General features: G+C 43.4%; 1 protein-coding gene across 2 annotated transcripts in view; it reads left to right on the top strand.

Annotated features, from left to right (window-relative positions):
• Positions 1-16,915, top strand: part of LOC126195009 (vacuolar protein sorting-associated protein 16 homolog) — a 231,027-nt gene that overhangs the window by 75,055 nt on the left and 139,057 nt on the right. For both annotated transcript variants that reach the window (XM_049933435.1, XM_049933434.1), the window contains exon 4: positions 7,810-7,931. In XM_049933435.1, coding sequence (XP_049789392.1) covers positions 7,810-7,931 — 122 coding nt within the window. The remainder of the gene's footprint in view (positions 1-7,809; positions 7,932-16,915) is intronic.

Below are 16,915 nucleotides of genomic sequence, written 5' to 3'. Positions count from 1 at the left end.
GTATATTGACAAAACTCCTCTGACATTTAATGTGACGAGTAACAGAACTGTTGTCATGAAAGGTGGTAAAACAGAAAATATAAAAAAAAGTGGACATGAAAAAATGCCCTACACCACTGTCTTTTTGTGTTGTGCTGATGGTACTATGCTTAATCCAGTGATCTTTTTCAAGTACAAAACAATGCCAAAACCTTCTGAAATACTGGTGGGTGTTGTTTTTCACATAGACGATAAGGGTTGAGTGGATTAGGCTGGTATGAAATTATGGATTAACAGAGTGTGAGAGAAAAGGAAAGGTGCTTCATGAGTTTAGTAGTTATTTGAAAAATTCTGTGAAAGAGAAATTGAGACAGGGAAATACAGAGCTTGCTGTTATTCTGTGAGGACATACTTCACAATTGCCACCTCTTGATGTCTCGATAAATAAACCATTTAAAGTGCGTATGAGAGAGGACTGGAACAAATGGATGATTGATGAAACCCAACACGAATTCACACTGTAGGGAGCTTTAAAACAACCTACAATCAAACAAGTGTGTCAGTGGATAAACAGTTGTGGTCTAGGGTGGAGATGGGGTGGAGATGACTTTATCGTTAAATCTTTCAAGAAGTGTGCCATAAGTAATTCTGTCAGTGTTAGTGAAGACCATCTTATATATGAAGATGTCAACATTGAGGAAGAGGAGGAGGATGAGGAGGAGGAGGAGGAGGAAGAAGAAGAAGAAGAAGAAGAAAGTTCAGATGACGATTTTCAGGGATTTTATAAGTCAGTTCGGTTTTTTAAACTAAGAACTTTTTTTTTAGTCTTTCTTTGCAGTCTAATAATAAAAATGGTAAAAATGTTATTTTTAAAAGAAGCTATTTAAAAATTAAGGTGCATCTTATAATCTGTAGTGTCTTATAGTGTGTAAAATACAGTATTGTGAAGGTGCAGAGTTCTGAGACTGCAGTGAGTTTTTGGTAAAAAACACAGTCCTGACTCCTATTTTAGGTCAATGCACTGTGCACAATGAGTTTCCAGTGAATGAATTGCACCTGTAAAGTGTGAAGTTGATAGTATGAAAAAATACATATCTGCACCTGCCATAATGTCTCCAAGGACAAACAATTTTTCATCCTTCATTTACTTTAGACATGGCTCCCGGGATTGGAATGACTCCTTACCCTCTCCCTTAAAACCCACATCCTTTCGTCTTTCCCTCTCCTTCCCTCTTTCCTGATGAGGCAACAGTCTGTTGCGAAAGCTTGAATTTTGGGTGTATGTTTGTGTTTGTTTGTGTGTCTATCGACCTGCCAGCGCTTTCGTTTGGTAAGTCACATCATCTTTGTTTTTAGATATATTTTTCCCACGTGGAATGTTTCCCTATATATATATATATATATATATATATATATATATATATAAACACAAACATACACACAAAATTCTAGATTTCGCAACCAACGGTTGCTTCGTCAGGAAAGAGGGAAGGAGAGGGAAAGATGAAAGGATGTGGGTTTTAAGGGAGAGGGTAAGGTGTCATTCCAATCCCGGGAGCGGAAAGACTTACCTTGGGGGAAAAAAGGACAGGTATACACTTGCACACACACACATATCCATCCGCACATACACAGACACGAGCAGACATTTGTAAAGGCAAAGAGTTTGGGCAGAGATGTCAGTCGAGGCGGAAGTACAGAGGCAAAGATGTTTAAAGACAGGTGAGGTATGAGCGGCAGCAACTTGAAATTAGCGGAGGTTGAGGCCTGGCGGATAACGAGAGGAGAGGATATACTGAAGGGCAAGTTCCCATCTCCGGAGTTCTGACAGGTTGGTGTTAGTGGGAAGTATCCAGATAACCCGGACGGTGTAACACTGTGCCAAGATGTGCTGGCCGTGCACCAAGGTATGTTTAGCCACAGGGTGATCCTCATTACCAACAAACACTGTCTGCCTGTGTCCATTCATGCGAATGGACAGTTTGTTGCTGATCATTCCCACATAGAAAGCTTCACAGTGTAGGCAGGTCAGTTGGTAAATCACGTGGGTGCTTTCACACGTGGCTCTGCCTTTGATCGTGTACACCTTCCGGGTTACAGGACTGGAGTAGGTGGTGGTGGGAGGGTGCATGGGACAGGTTTTACAGCGGGGGCGGTTACAAGGGTAGGAGCCAGAGGGTAGGGAAACTGGTTTGGGGATTTCATAGGGATGAACTAACAGGTTACGAAGGTTAGGTGGACGGTGGAAAGACACTCTTGGTGGAGTGGGGAGGATTTCATGAAGGATGGATCTCATTTCAGGGCAGGATTTGAGGAAGTCGTATCCCTGCTGGAGAGCGACATTCAGAGTCTGATCCAGTCCCGGAAAGTATCCTGCCACAAGTGGGGCACTTTTGTGGTTCTTCTGTGGGGGTTCTGGGTTTGAGGGGATGAGGAAGTGGCTCTGGTTATTTGCTTCTGTACCAGGTCGGGAGGGTAGTTGCGGGATGCGAAAGCTGTTTTCAGGTTGTTGGTGTAATGGTTCAGGGATTCAGGACTGGAGCAGATTTGTTTGCCACGAAGACCTAGGCTATAGGGAAGGGACCGTTTGATGTGGAATGGGTGGCAGCTGTCATAATGGAGGTACTGTTGCTTGTTGGTGGGTTTGATGTGGACGGACATCTGAAGCTGGCCATTGGCCAGATGGAGGTCAGCATCAAGGAAAGTGGCATGGGATTTGGAGTAGGACCAGATGAATCTGATGGAACCAAAGGAGTTGAGGTTGGAGAGGAAATTCTGGAGTTCTTCTTCACTGTGAGTCCAGATCATGAAGATGTCATCAATAAATCTGTACCAAACTTTGGGTTTGCAGGCCTGGGTAACCAAGCAGGCTTCCTCTAAGCGACCCATGAATAGGTTGGCGTACGAGGGGGCCATCCTGGTACCCATGGCTGTTCCCTTTAATTGTTGGTATGTCTGGCCTTCGTATGCCAACCTATTCATGGGTCGCTTAGAGGAAGCCTTCTTGGTTACCCAGGCCTGCAAACCCAAAGTTTGGTACAGATTTATTGATGACATCTTCATGATCTGGACTCACAGTGAAGAAGAACTCCAGAATTTCCTCTCCAACCTCAACTCCTTTGGTTCCATCAGATTCACCTGGTCCTACTCCAAATCCCATGCCACTTTCCTTGATGCTGACCTCCATCTGGCCAATGGCCAGCTTCACACGTCCGTCCACATCAAACCCACCAACAAGCAACAGTACCTCCATTATGACAGCTGCCACCCATTCCACATCAAATGGTCCCTTCCCTACAGCCTAGGTCTTCGTGGCAAATGAATCTGCTCCAGTCCTGAATCCCTGAACCATTACACCAACAACCTGAAAACAGCTTTCGCATCCCGCAACTACCCTCCCGACCTGGTACAGAAGCAAATAACCAGAGCCACTTCCTCATCCCCTCAAACCCAGAACCTCCCACAGAAGAACCACAAAAGTGCCCCACTTGTGACAGGATACTTTCCGGGACTGGATCAGACTCTGAATGTCGCTCTCCAGCAGGGATACGACTTCCTCAAATCCTGCCCTGAAATGAGATCCATCCTTCATGAAATCCTCCCCACTCCACCAAGAGTGTCTTTCCGCCGTCCACCTAACCTTCGTAACCTGTTAGTTCATCCCTATGAAATCCCCAAACCAGTTTCCCTACCCTCTGGCTCCTACCCTTGTAACCGCCCCCGCTGTAAAACCTGTCCCATGCACCCTCCCACCACCACCTACTCCAGTCCTGTAACCCGGAAGGTGTACACGATCAAAGGCAGAGCCACGTGTGAAAGCACCCACATGATTTACCAACTGACCTGCCTACACTGTGAAGCTTTCTATGTGGGAATGACCAGCAACAAACTGTCCATTCGCATGAATGGACACAGGCAGACAGTGTTTGTTGGTAATGAGGATCACCCTGTGGCTAAACATGCCTTGGTGCACGGCCAGCACATCTTGGCACAGTGTTACACTGTCCGGGTTATCTGGATACTTCCCACTAACACCAACCTGTCAGAACTCCGGAGATGGGAACTTGCCCTTCAGTATATCCTCTCCTCTCGTTATCCGCCAGGCCTCAACCTCCGCTAATTTCAAGTTGCACCCGGCTCATACCTCACCTGTCTTTAAACATCTTTGCCTCTGTACTTCCGCTTCGACTGACATCTCTGCCCAAACTCTTTGCCTTTACAAATGTCTGCTCGTGTCTGTGTATGTGCGGATGGATATGTGTGTGTGTGTGTGTGTGCGAGTGTATACCTGTCCTTTTTTCCCCCAAGGTAAGTCTTTCCGCTCCCGGGATTGGAATGACTCCTTACCCTCTCCCTTAAAACCCACATCCTTTCATCTTTCCCTCTCCTTCCCTCTTTCCTGACGAAGCAACCGTTGGTTGCGAAAGCTAGAATTTTGTGTGTATGTTTGTGTTTGTTTGTGTGTCTGTCGACCTGCCAGCACTTTCATTTGGTAAGTCACATCATCTTTATATATATATATATATATATATATATATATATATATATATATATATATATATATAAAAAAATCACATGCAGTATAAATACTTTGCATTACTGAGAATAACTCATCAAAGGAGGCATTCAATATAACTTACAACATCACACTCTTCTCAACAAGCCGCCACAAGGACACTCCACTACAGCCAACATCTTAAGCTAACACGGAGAGACAACGAAGACAACCTACACAGTCAACAGTGACACAATAGCTAATGTGCATAAATTATCAAGGAATGTAGAATGACAACTTGAATCATTTAAAGCTCCACTAAAGTATACTTTTGTAGATAATTCATTACTTTAGAATATTCAGGCCCCACACTGCCTCATCATGGATCATGAAAATAAAATACACGTATGCCAGACACTGATCTTCAAATTAAAGGCCCAATAGTGGCCGTGCCATGTTACATCAATTCAGAATATTGCCAATACACAAATGCCACCATAGACTCATAGGTCAACACAATATAATGGCACAAGTTGTTTTATGCACAGCCTTGCCTTGTTATGATGGAAAGCTTTCTTCTGCAGACACTTCCTGACTCCCAGTCCTCTGGACATACAGAGGCATACTCCATGTGCTGCTCCAATGAAATGATGTCTGCAGTTAACAGCAGGCCACATACTGTGTTGACAATCTTCAGTCCCACTGTCTCCATGCTATCTGCTCCGTCTCCAGGTGACACAGTTGAGCTTCCTCCCAGACGTGTTTGCTTTTGTTGGTTGATTCCAATTCCCCCTTTAAAGTGAAATGTATTTACTGTGGCAACTCCATGGTACAGCCATATCAATGCAAAACAAGTTCAACTGGTGCATCAAGCATGGTCCCTGATGCCACACTGCAGCCTTGTCAGCCACAACCTGTGGTCCAGTGCAGGCTCCCAGTTCAAGCTGCTGCTCCAGTTCAGTATTTCCAACCCTGCCCCACTGTGCCTGCCTCACCTGATGGTGAAAGTGGCTGCAAGTTCTTAGAATACCCAGAACCGTGCTCCCAGCATCATTTCCCAGTATCTGTCGTGCTGATGCAAAACGCGATTGGCTGACATGCCATTCCTGGTCCCCAATGCTGCACCAAACGCTTGTCTCCCACAGAAGATGGTCTTCGCAACTGGCTCCCTAATGCTGTCCTGTCCTTCAGACTGTCCATTGTCGTGCCGCACCACCACAGCTAACCTCATTGTGTCCACTGAACTCACATAAGTGCATGCCCCAGTGGCAGTAGAGATAAAAGAGTTGTGCTGTTGTCACCATTAAGTGGGGATGGAAAACAGGTATGCTGTAAGGTTGCCTCAAAGTCTTCAACAATCACAGGAAGAGTGCCAAATGGGACTCTCTCTTGAATATCTGTGCTGCTACCTCAAGGAAGGGAATAAGTTTGTGTCTCAAGTGGTCACTGGAGACGAGTCATGGTGTTATGACATCAAACCTGAGTCAAAATGATGAATTCTCCAAGAGAACCATGGAACATCACTACCAACCAAGAAATCCTAGCCCTTCCACACAAGTTTGGGATAGATTACTCTCATCTTATTCCTTGACCAAAAGGCCACCTTCTTATTGGCTTCTGCAGCATGGTTCAATGACGAAGACTCAGCAATACTCATGAACCTTGACTGCCCTTTGCAAGCCAATCAAATCAAAATGGTTGGGGCAGCAAACACAGTTAAGGAGGTCTTACAGACAGTCAAATGGGAGGACCGCAGACACCCTACATAGGCTCTGGACCTGTCTTCCTTTGGTTATGCCATTTTGGGTGAGCTTAAGAATGCTCTGAGAGGAAAATTATTTACCTTAGAAGAGGATGTGAGGCAGTATGTACAGAACTGGATTTCAATTTTATGAGATGATCATTCACTGCCTTGTCGCCATGGGGAAAGTGCGTCAACAGTGTTCCAATACATTTGAAGTAAAGTTAGAAGTTCCTGTTTACAGACCTGTGGCACTTTGTTTGTAATTTACATCACGATTATTTCATACACATTCTTTTCTTTTAGTGTTCATAATACCATTGATAAAATTTCTGGTGCTGATAGACTTATACTATATTAATAAGCCAAAACATTATGACCACTGCCAACAGTGACGTTAGATGCCCCCTGGTGGCATTGCTGACACATGACATGGTAACAACAGTTCGTAAGTGGAACAGACACGGACCGGGGATCACTTTAGTGAAGATATAGGCTTAAAATGGGGAAATACATTGAGTTAAATGACTTTGACAAAGGAAAAATCATTATTACATAGAGCTTGTGAACGATTATCTTCAGAACAGGGAAGCTGGTTGGATGTTCACATGCTATTGTTGTGATTATCTAAGGGAAGAGTTTGGAGGACAGTGAACTGCCACTAGGTGCTAAAAGGTTGGACGTCCATGAGTCTTCACAGAATGTGGGGTTTGGAGACTTGTCTGCTCTGTAAAGTAGGATAGATGGTGATCTTTGGCATCTCTGCCGAAAGAGAGCAATGCTGGTACAAACACAAGTGTTTTGGAGTACACCGTTCATCGCACATTTTTGAATGGGGAGCTCCACATTAGACAATCCCTGTGTGTTCACAGGTTGACCCAACAGCATAGTCAATTACGATTGCAGTGGGCGTGGGACCATTGGGATTCGACCATCGAACAGTGGAAATGTGCCAGCTCTTTGGATGAATCATGTTTGTGCTGCACTAGGTCTTTGAGGTGCATGGTGGCTCGAAATGTGCAGTGCAGCACAGCTACAGGCATGTGTGAGCAGTATTATGTTGTGGGAGACATTCTCCCATGCTTGCATGGGACTTGATGACTTCCCTGACAATGATGTCATCTTTGAGCAGTATAATTCTCCATTCCTTCAAGCCAGAACCATGCTACAGTGGTTTGAGAAGCATTATAGTGAACTCACATTGACATCTCAGCAACCAAATTTCCCAGCCATAAATCCTGTGGAACCCATCTGGGTCGCTATTGGGTGCCACCTTTGCATAAGCAAATCGGTGCCCTGTTATTTACATGAATTACGTGACCTATAAGTAAACATCTGATGCCATATACCTCCACAAACCTACCAACAAACTGTCGGATTCCTGATATGCAGAATCAGTGATGTATTTTGTTCCAAAGATGGACAAACTATCTATTAAGCAGGTGGTCATAATGTTTTGGTTCATCAGTGTATTTTAAGTGGTACATATTATTTTTTAAAAGTAGTGCTAGTTTACATATAAACACAATATCTCACAAGCAGTTCCTTATTTTTTGTTAATTGTAATCAATCTTTTTTAACATTTTTCATCTAGGACCAAACATGTCTCCAAGTAGCTGGCAGATTGTAGTGAAAGACCGTGAGAGTAGAGTTCTGGTTGCTAAGGGGCGAGATCTGTTTATACTTATCCGATCTGAGCTGCAAGCCAAACCAGTTGTAAGTATATTTTATGTTTTCAGTAAAAGTAAAATTGAGACAGAGTTCACACATCATCTTCATTGTGAATTCTGAATTATAATGTTTGTATGCCAGGGTTCCTAAAAGTGACCCTAACACTTAAACAATTCCATTTATATTATTTTAAGATCATTTATGATTTAGCTGGCTTCAACCCAAAGGCTTTTCTGAACACTGCTGGTTTGAGTTAGGCATGGGCCTACTGAAGGTGGTGTCCCCTAACCTTCCACTGACCTGAACAGATATATGCAGCCAGTTACCGGGGGCCCTGATGTTTATTGTGGACTCCAAATCATTGTGAAACTTGGCATTTGTCACATCAACAAATCATTGGCAGAGGTGAAAAAAAAAACAATAAATGAGAGAAAAACATCCAAAGACCAAGTGGGGATGAATGTGTAATCTGGCTATTGTCCAGTGGGCCACATACGCATCAGTGAATATACAAAAATATCCATTAATGACTGATGGTTGGCACATAGTAACATGTAGCAATAAAGAGACTTTACTAGACATTGATCAGCTACTCTTTTTCTAGTTTAAGCACTCATTCTCATGACAACCAGACAACAGATGAACATTCCTATCCACATCTGTGTCAATACTGACTGTTTATGAGTGGGTGCCCAGACTGACAGGAATGGAATGGAAAGGAGGATTTGGAAGAATATATGGTAGGGATCATTTATACCCGTGTAGTTCAAAGATCATGGAGCTGGAGGGTTGAGGTTGGAGGGGGCTTGGGGCAAATGATATGGGATACTGAAGCAGCTGTTAAATCATTGGTATCTGATGTTTACAGTATAGCATGTATAGGAATTGGCTGGCATTGTCATGATAGACAACAGTTTAGTGATGGTCACTCATATCGGTGGTCTCTTGGTTGTTATCCCAAAATAGAACAGATTTCAATAATGTCAACAAGGCTGATAGATAACTTGGATACTTTCACCTGTGGCCCTATCTTTTGTGGTATGGGAAATGCCTATGACTGGATGACAATTTTCAGAAACTTCCTGCATTCCGCCACCTCCACCTCAGTAAGAACTAATATTCTTGAATGTCCTCTCCACATTTCCAACACTGTGTCAACCTATCTTCAAAGAAGACCTCATCTTAATCTCAAACCCATGTATAACTGTGCTGGACTACTAAAGGGCCTTCCTTCCTTCCTTCCTTCCTTCATTTGTTCGCTGTACTGGATGCATTTCTTTGCCATTCATCGTACTGACCAGGACCAACAAAAAGCACACCATAATCTTGCTTCAGACAGGTCCCACCTCCCTCTAAGCATTATCTTTCATCCCTAATGCCCAGCCCGTCACTGATAGCCTTCTAAGAATTCCTCACCTTCAACTTTGAAACTTTCCTTTGCCATATTCCTTCCCCATAAGCTCAACATCAAAACAATGGAATGAACAGCTATCCATAATCTTAAAATCAGGCATGATCATATTGTTCTTTCAGCAGACAAGGGCTTCACCACTTTGCTCATGCATCAATGACTTTTTGTCTGAAGGTATCTGCCACCTTGCTAATACTTACAAGCTTTACCATTATAGTCCATTGCACAAGTCCAACTTGACATCTCACAGCTCCTTCATACACAAGGTCCATCCCAAAAGCTGTCACAATAATCCATGTTCTTCCTCTCACCAGAAACATCCTGTACACTCACATTTTACCTGCATCAGCCATAGCTTGACAAACATAATTTCACTGGTTTCCTTAGTGGTTGCGCCATTGTGACCAGTTACAGTACTGTCACCGAAAGAACCTCTTTTTCCTCATTGATCTCCCAGCAGTTGTCCGGTGTCCTTTCTCACACTCAAGACAGTCCTCCTGCACTGACTTTCCACAGCTCTTTTCCACTGCCATCAGGCTCCTGCTAGATCCTCATATACCAACATCCTCTGTGCCCACAACCTTGCTGTAGTAGAAAACTTTATTTTCCAGAGCCCTCCTTGCACTAAAACCACCACCTTCTTCCTAATGCTGTTGGCCAACCTCATTATGAGCTGTAGTTATTTCCGTGTTGATGCCCTGATATACCTACAAGTCTGTAGGGCTTCCATGGTTACCAGCATGGTACCATCTTATGATAACTCCAAACCAATCCACAGCAAGAGGAATCTGTCACATCCACTCTACTCTGAACAAATCCTGTCCAGTTTAATTCAGGAATGACACTGCCTGCTTTTTATTTATTTATTTATTTTTTTTTTTTTTTTGGGGGGGGGGGGGGACTCATCACCTACTCTCAATCCACTTCAGTTGATCCTACTCAAGTCATACTCAAGTCATCAAGTTATCTTCCTAGCTGTTGATAGCCACATCTCAGGTACCTCATGAAAACATCTGTCCATATAACATACAACAGTCAGGAAGATACCCAAAGGCACCACTTTAGCAGTGGGTTGCAAAAATTATACATATGTGCCAATGATCTTGTCAGATGGTCAAAAACCTGCTCAACTAATCCAGAAACATATTTCTGGTGTCATTTCATCCTGTGTTATCAACAAATCTACCTCCCGCCATGCCCTGAGTTGAAGGGTTTTCTGCTTGATATCAGACATCATCACCCAAAGCAGTATTCTGTTGCCCACCCATCTACACAGTGTCCTAGGCCATACCTATCTCAACCATGCTCCCAATCCCACATCTCATTATCCTGTGAACAAACCAGGAGCAAGATCTGTTCTGTACAACCACCTACAGCTTCCTGTTGTCATACAGCCACAGGTATTTTCTATCCTGTAAAAGGTAGGACCACTTGTGGCAGCAATGGTATTTTATTTTAAATCGAGGGCCACCACTGCCGAACTTCCACATTTTGAAAGAAATAATCTCGACTAGCTGTAGAATACTTTTTATCAAAAGTCATGACCTGTTTTGTGCCCTTAGAAGATGCATCCTCAGGTAATAAAAATTATTTTTAACAGTTCATCACCAAAGTAACTGCCTTAGAGCCACTCCCCATCATTCACATCATGCTGTAAACAAAGAGTGCCCTAAAAGCAGAAGTCCTTACTTAAGACAAAGGGGATAGCAGAACCATGCTGCCATAAGCAGGAAGGTTATTGAGCTGCAGCAGGCAAGGCAGCAGTGACCACTATGCAATGGGGAAGAAGTTTAATGTAAACATCTTCTCCATCGCATAGCGGTCAGTACAGTCTTGCCTGCTGCGGCTCAGTCAACTTCCAGCTTGTATCGTGGTTCTGCTGTCTCCTTCATTTTCAATAAGGACTACCGCTTTTAGTGTGTTAATTGTTTACAACATGTTGCAAATGAGGGGGAGTGGCTCTAAGACAGGTACCTTTTGGTCATGACATGTTAAAAATAATTTTTATCACCTTAGGATGTGTCTTCTAGGTGCTGCGAAACCGGTCATGGCTCTTAATAAAAAGTGTTCCACAGCCAGTGCGGATTATTTTTCTTTCAAAAAGTAATGGTATTACAAATCAGCTGTAGTGAAATTAATGTGTAACACTACATGTTCAGGGATTACAACTAATTAACTGTCCATCAACATAATTGGATACTTACAGCATCTAAATACAAATTCTGCTATCCAGCTGCTGAACACACTGCACACAATACCAATGACTTGAACAGTTACTGCAGTGGACATGCTTTCCCCTCCAATATCAGCTTTTGCGAACTTTGCAGGTCAGTACTATCATTCCTAAATGCCCCCTGTTTATCAGCATCTCTAACATAAACCTCTGTACTTCTGTTAATGCTTTACCCTTTCCTCACACTTTCCTTTGCCATCATTTTCCACACCATTCCTCTCCCGCCCAAACCCCTACCCCCTATGCTGTCCCACACCTTCCCTTTCCCTACAGTATTTTATGACATTCTCTTGCTACTCATTACCTCCCCACCTACTTCCAGAAACCATACTCCTTTCGTCCCCATCCCTACCCCATCCATGAGCCTCAGCCATCTCTCATATGCAGTGGGTGTCACTGAGGCAAAATGAAAGACTGTTTGGTTGTCTGTGTGGTTGTGAAATAAATGTGGCATCATAAATATGAAGCAGTAAATTCATTGTAGGCCAAGGGGGGCATTTCATGGTAAGGAAATCTGTCACAGTCCAAGTCCAAACATGAGCCCAGTGACAATGGGTGCAAAGACCAAAGAGCAACACAAACACAGTCAGAGGATAACACAGTTTATTATAAAGGGTACACTAGTATTGCTGTAAGGTGTTGCACTTATACACCAAAGTGCCTTGCAGTAGGCTTTGGCTGGCCTTCCCTCAACCCAGGTGACTAACGCACACAATTTGCAGCCACACACATCATGCTTGGTGGCTTGCAGAACACTGTAGTAGTTACTTGCCAATGTCCTGCAGTGCTAGAAAATTCCTTCCTCCTGCTACCAGCCCATAGAAAGAAATGAGCCGTGCTGATGTGGAATAGGACACCTGGCATGTAATGTAACAGTGCTATTGGCACTGTGTGGTGTGGATGGGCTTGCAGTTGCAGCTGGTTGACTGTTATTTGCTTTGAACCATTCCTTGAAGATGGAAGGCAGAGAAGATGCTAGCCAACATGCTCCCTGAGGTGAGCACACTTTTCTCGGTTGGGATATTGAAAGAGCCAGTCTGTAGTTGTCGAATAGTGGTTGCTGGGTGCTTCTGGGACTCAGGAGGCAACAGCAGACGTGGTCGTCTATGGAACTGCTTCGTGAGAGCTGGTGACACCTGAGTGCCACATATTGTAGCAGTTAGAGAGATTGATGATGCATTTTCCATATCAGTTTGCAGTGAGGCTATTAAATAACATGCAAAAAGCCTGCAGATTATGTTTTCAGTAACTCTGTTTTTGAAACTTCCAAGCTGTGCTGACCTAAAACCAGAACTTTGCCTTTCTTGAAAAATGCTCTTCCTGTTTGAACTAGCCAGTGATTACACGCAACCTCCAATCACAGTAGAAATTCATTCTGGAAACAAACCCTAGGTTGAGGCTTACCCATTTCTATGTGATATCCTTTCTATCAGAACTGCTAGACAAAGAAAAAAAATGTGAGAGAGCTTCTTTAGATTGGAGAGTAGGGGAAAGATACGAGCAGAATTGAAGCTGTGAGAGCATATCTTGAATTGCACCTGAATATCTAAATCGGTAAGAACATTGTCGTCGGCTAGCTTACTTCATTCTGGCAGAAATTTTAATCTCGAAGAAGTCTGATAACAGCACCCTCTTTTCTATAAAGTGAAAGATTCACTGTGGAACTCTATTTTTGTCATTGTTGCAAATTGCAATAATTTTTACAGTGTGTTAAAAAGGCATTGCACACATAGAGGAAGATAGCTAATTTATAAAAGTAGCAGAAAGTGCCCACCATTGTGTAATTCTCATAATAGGATATGATGTTTGCATATTCTTAAACACAGTTTGTAACCTATGAACATTTATGAGGAAATGCAACTACACATCTTGAATTTCTTTCTGCAGTTCAATAATAGTGTATGGGTGAGTTTTGCAAGTAGCATCCTTAATTTATTCCCACAAGAAAATAGTCAGGTAGGGTTAAATCAGAAGACTGAGAAGACCACAGTCCCTTCTTAATCACTTGTCCATAACATTGGTTGAAAGAGTCATGGTGTTGTTGACTGTATGAGCTGCAGCATTGTCATTTTATAGCAGTTTGGTCTTCATAGTCAGTGTTTACAAATTGTTGCACTATCTGTATGTAATGCTCAGTTGTTCATTGCTGTCCCATGAAAGAATATGATGAAAATTTGGCAGTATGATATTGCACACACACAATCCTTAAGGTCAGAAAGCCATAACTTTACACAGATCATTCTTTCTTTGTCTTTGGCAATGCTCCCACTCCCTCCAACCCCCCCTCCTCCCCCCCCCCCATCTTTTTGTTGACTAAAGATGTAATGAACAACAGATTCATGGTAACTACCAGAACAGGAATAGGACAGGGTTTATAAAAGTGTCCTTGATGTAGATAGATGGGCTGCAGGCACAGGCAATAAGCTGAAGATCTTGGTCAAAAAGTGAACTATTTTTAACTGTGACCATAAGGTGTGTGTGTGTGTGTGTGTGTGTGTGTGTGTGTGTGAGTGAAGGGGATAAAATTTGCTGCAGCCATAAAATTCCATTAGCTATAGTTACCTTTTGGGTGTTGCTAAAGGGTGGCAACCTCACGGAGCTCAGCTTCTAGTGGCTAATTTCAGATTTGACAAACTTGCTATTCCTTTGCTGGGGACTGATCCTGTATTACCAAAGGTTTGGACAAGCCATCTTGACTAATATTATTTGCGATGGTAAAATATTGTGTCTTGAATAGCATAATCTACTGCCTGGTCTGTGAGGATAATTGCAAACTGTATGAAGAAGCAGTAGTAGTCTCCCCCTCATGATGCACTATGTACCAATGGGAATGACAGCTCCACCATGAAAGCATTCTTGGCAGGCAGTCTGTTGAGCAAGTGCTGCGCCACCAGACTTGCTTTGATGTGTGGGCCTCTGCTGCAGTCACTTTTTATATACGTAGTTCCTCATGTGTCCTCATGTGAAGAAAACGATTTCCAATCTTTTGTGGGAAAACACCCACTATTGGGTATGTATGGCATCTGAGAGGAGTAACACTCACTCTATAAAGGAGACCAGCTGGAGAGGAGAGCAAGACAAGTACTACACTCCTATATACAAGAGCTAGTGAGACAGTGAGAAGAATTCCCAGAGTCTTTAAATTGTTCCACCAAGCCTATGGCTGTCGAAGAGACTGTCAACAGGATTTCAAGCAAGAGTGCAACATGTCCTATTAATACTGTAACAAGGAACTGTGTTGTTTGGATCAGCAAAGGAGACATTTTCCAGAGCATAGCACGGATTTTTACTTGCGATACTGCTACCCTCAGTCAGGATGTAGCATATATATATATATATATATATATATATATATATATATATATATATACATATATATATATAAAACAAAGATGATGTGACTTACCAAACGAAAGCGATGGCACGTCGATAGACACACAAACATACACACAAAATTCAAGCTTTCGCAACAAACTGTTGCCTCATCAGGAAAGAGGGAAGGAGAGGGAAAGACGAAAGGATGTGGGTTTTAAGGGAGAGGGTAAGGAGTCATTCCAATCCCGGGAGCGGAAAGACTTACCTTAGGGGGAAAAAAGGACGGGTATACACTCGCGCACACACACACACACACACACATATCCATCCACACATATACAGACACAAGCAGACATATTTAAAGACCAATGTCTGCTTGTGTCTGTATATGTGTGGATGGATATGTGTGTGTGTGTGCGCGAGTGTATACCCGTCCTTTTTTCCCCTTAAGGTAAGTCTTTCCACTCCCGGGATTGGAATGACTCCTTACCCTCTCCCTTAAAACCCACATCCTTTCGCCTTTCCCTCTCCTTCCCTCTTTCCTGATGAGGCAACAATTTGTTATATATAAACAAATATGATTTGACTTACCAAATGAAAGTGCTGGCAGGTCGACAGACACACAAACAAACACAAACATACACACAAAATTCAAGCTTTCGAAACCAACGGTTGCTTCATCAGGAAAGAGGGAAGGAGAGGGGAAAATGAAAGGATGTGGGTTTTAGGGGAGAGGGTAAGGAGTCATTCCAATCCCGGGAGTGGAAAGACTTACCTTAGGGGGAAAAAGGGACAGGTATACACTCGCGCGCGCGCGCGCGCGCGCGCGCGCGCACACACACACACACACACACACACACACACACACACACACACACACACACACACACACACACATTTCCATCCCCACATATACAGACACAAGTAGACATATGTAAAGGCAAAGAGTTTGGGCAGAGATGTCAGTCGAGGCCGAAGTACAGAGGCAAAGATGTTGTTGAGTGACAAGTGATGTACGAGGGGCGGCAACTTGAAATTAGCGGAGGTTGAGGCCTGGTGGGTTATGGGAAGAGAGGATATATTGAAGGGCATGTTCCCATCTCCGGAGTTCTGATAGGTTGGTGTCAGTGGGAAGTATTCACATAACCGGGACTGTGTAACACTGTGCCAAGATGTGCTGGCTGTGCACCAAGGCATGTTTAGCCACAGGGTGATCCTGATTACCAACAAACACTGTCTGCCTGTGTCCGTTCATGCGAATGGACAGTTTGTTGCTGGTCATTCTCCATAGAAGGCTTCACAGTGTAGGCAGGTCAGTTGGTAAATCACATGGGTGCTTTCACACGTGGCTCTGCCTTTGATTGTGTACACCTTCTGGGTTACAGAACTGGAGTAGGTGGTGGTGGGAGGGTGCATGGGACAGGTTTTACTCCGAGGGTGGTTACAAGGGTAGGAGCCAGAGGGTAGGGAAGGTGGTTTGGGGATTTCATAGGGATGATCCAAGAGGTTACAAAGGTTAGGTGGACGGTGGAAAGACACTCTTGGTGGAGTGGGGAGGATTTCATGAAGGATGGATCTCATTTCAGGGCAGGATTTGAGAAAGTCGTTTCCCTGCTGGAGAGCCACATTCAGAGTCTGATCCAGTCCTGGAAAGTATCCTGTCACAAGTGGGGCACTTTTGGGGTTCTTCTGTGGAAGGTTCTGGAGTTTTGCCAATGATATATATAAATGCCCTCTGTCAGTGCTGGGGCTGGATTTGGTTTGATGTGCGAAACTTAATGTGGCACAAAGTCATTATAAAATTCATAAAGGCATGTTGCACCTCTGCGCAAATACCAAGGAAACCTTTGCTGTTATTTTTAATTTCATATTTGAAGCAAAGAAGGGAATCTGAAAGGTGGGAGGAATATTTAGTGGGGCTCTACAACATCAGTGAGTTTTAAACCATATTATAGGAAGGGAAGAGAATGTAGATGAAGACGAGATGAGAGATATGATCTGCAACAAGAATTTGACAGAGCACTGAAAGAGCAAAGTCAAAATGGACGCCTGGAGTAGATGAGATTCCTT

This window comes from Schistocerca nitens, chromosome 7 (genome assembly GCF_023898315.1).
Source record: "Schistocerca nitens isolate TAMUIC-IGC-003100 chromosome 7, iqSchNite1.1, whole genome shotgun sequence".
Taxonomy (NCBI): Eukaryota; Metazoa; Arthropoda; class Insecta; order Orthoptera; family Acrididae; genus Schistocerca; species Schistocerca nitens.
Note: the sequence above shows the minus strand (reverse complement) of the source record. Positions and strands in the feature narration are given on the sequence as shown.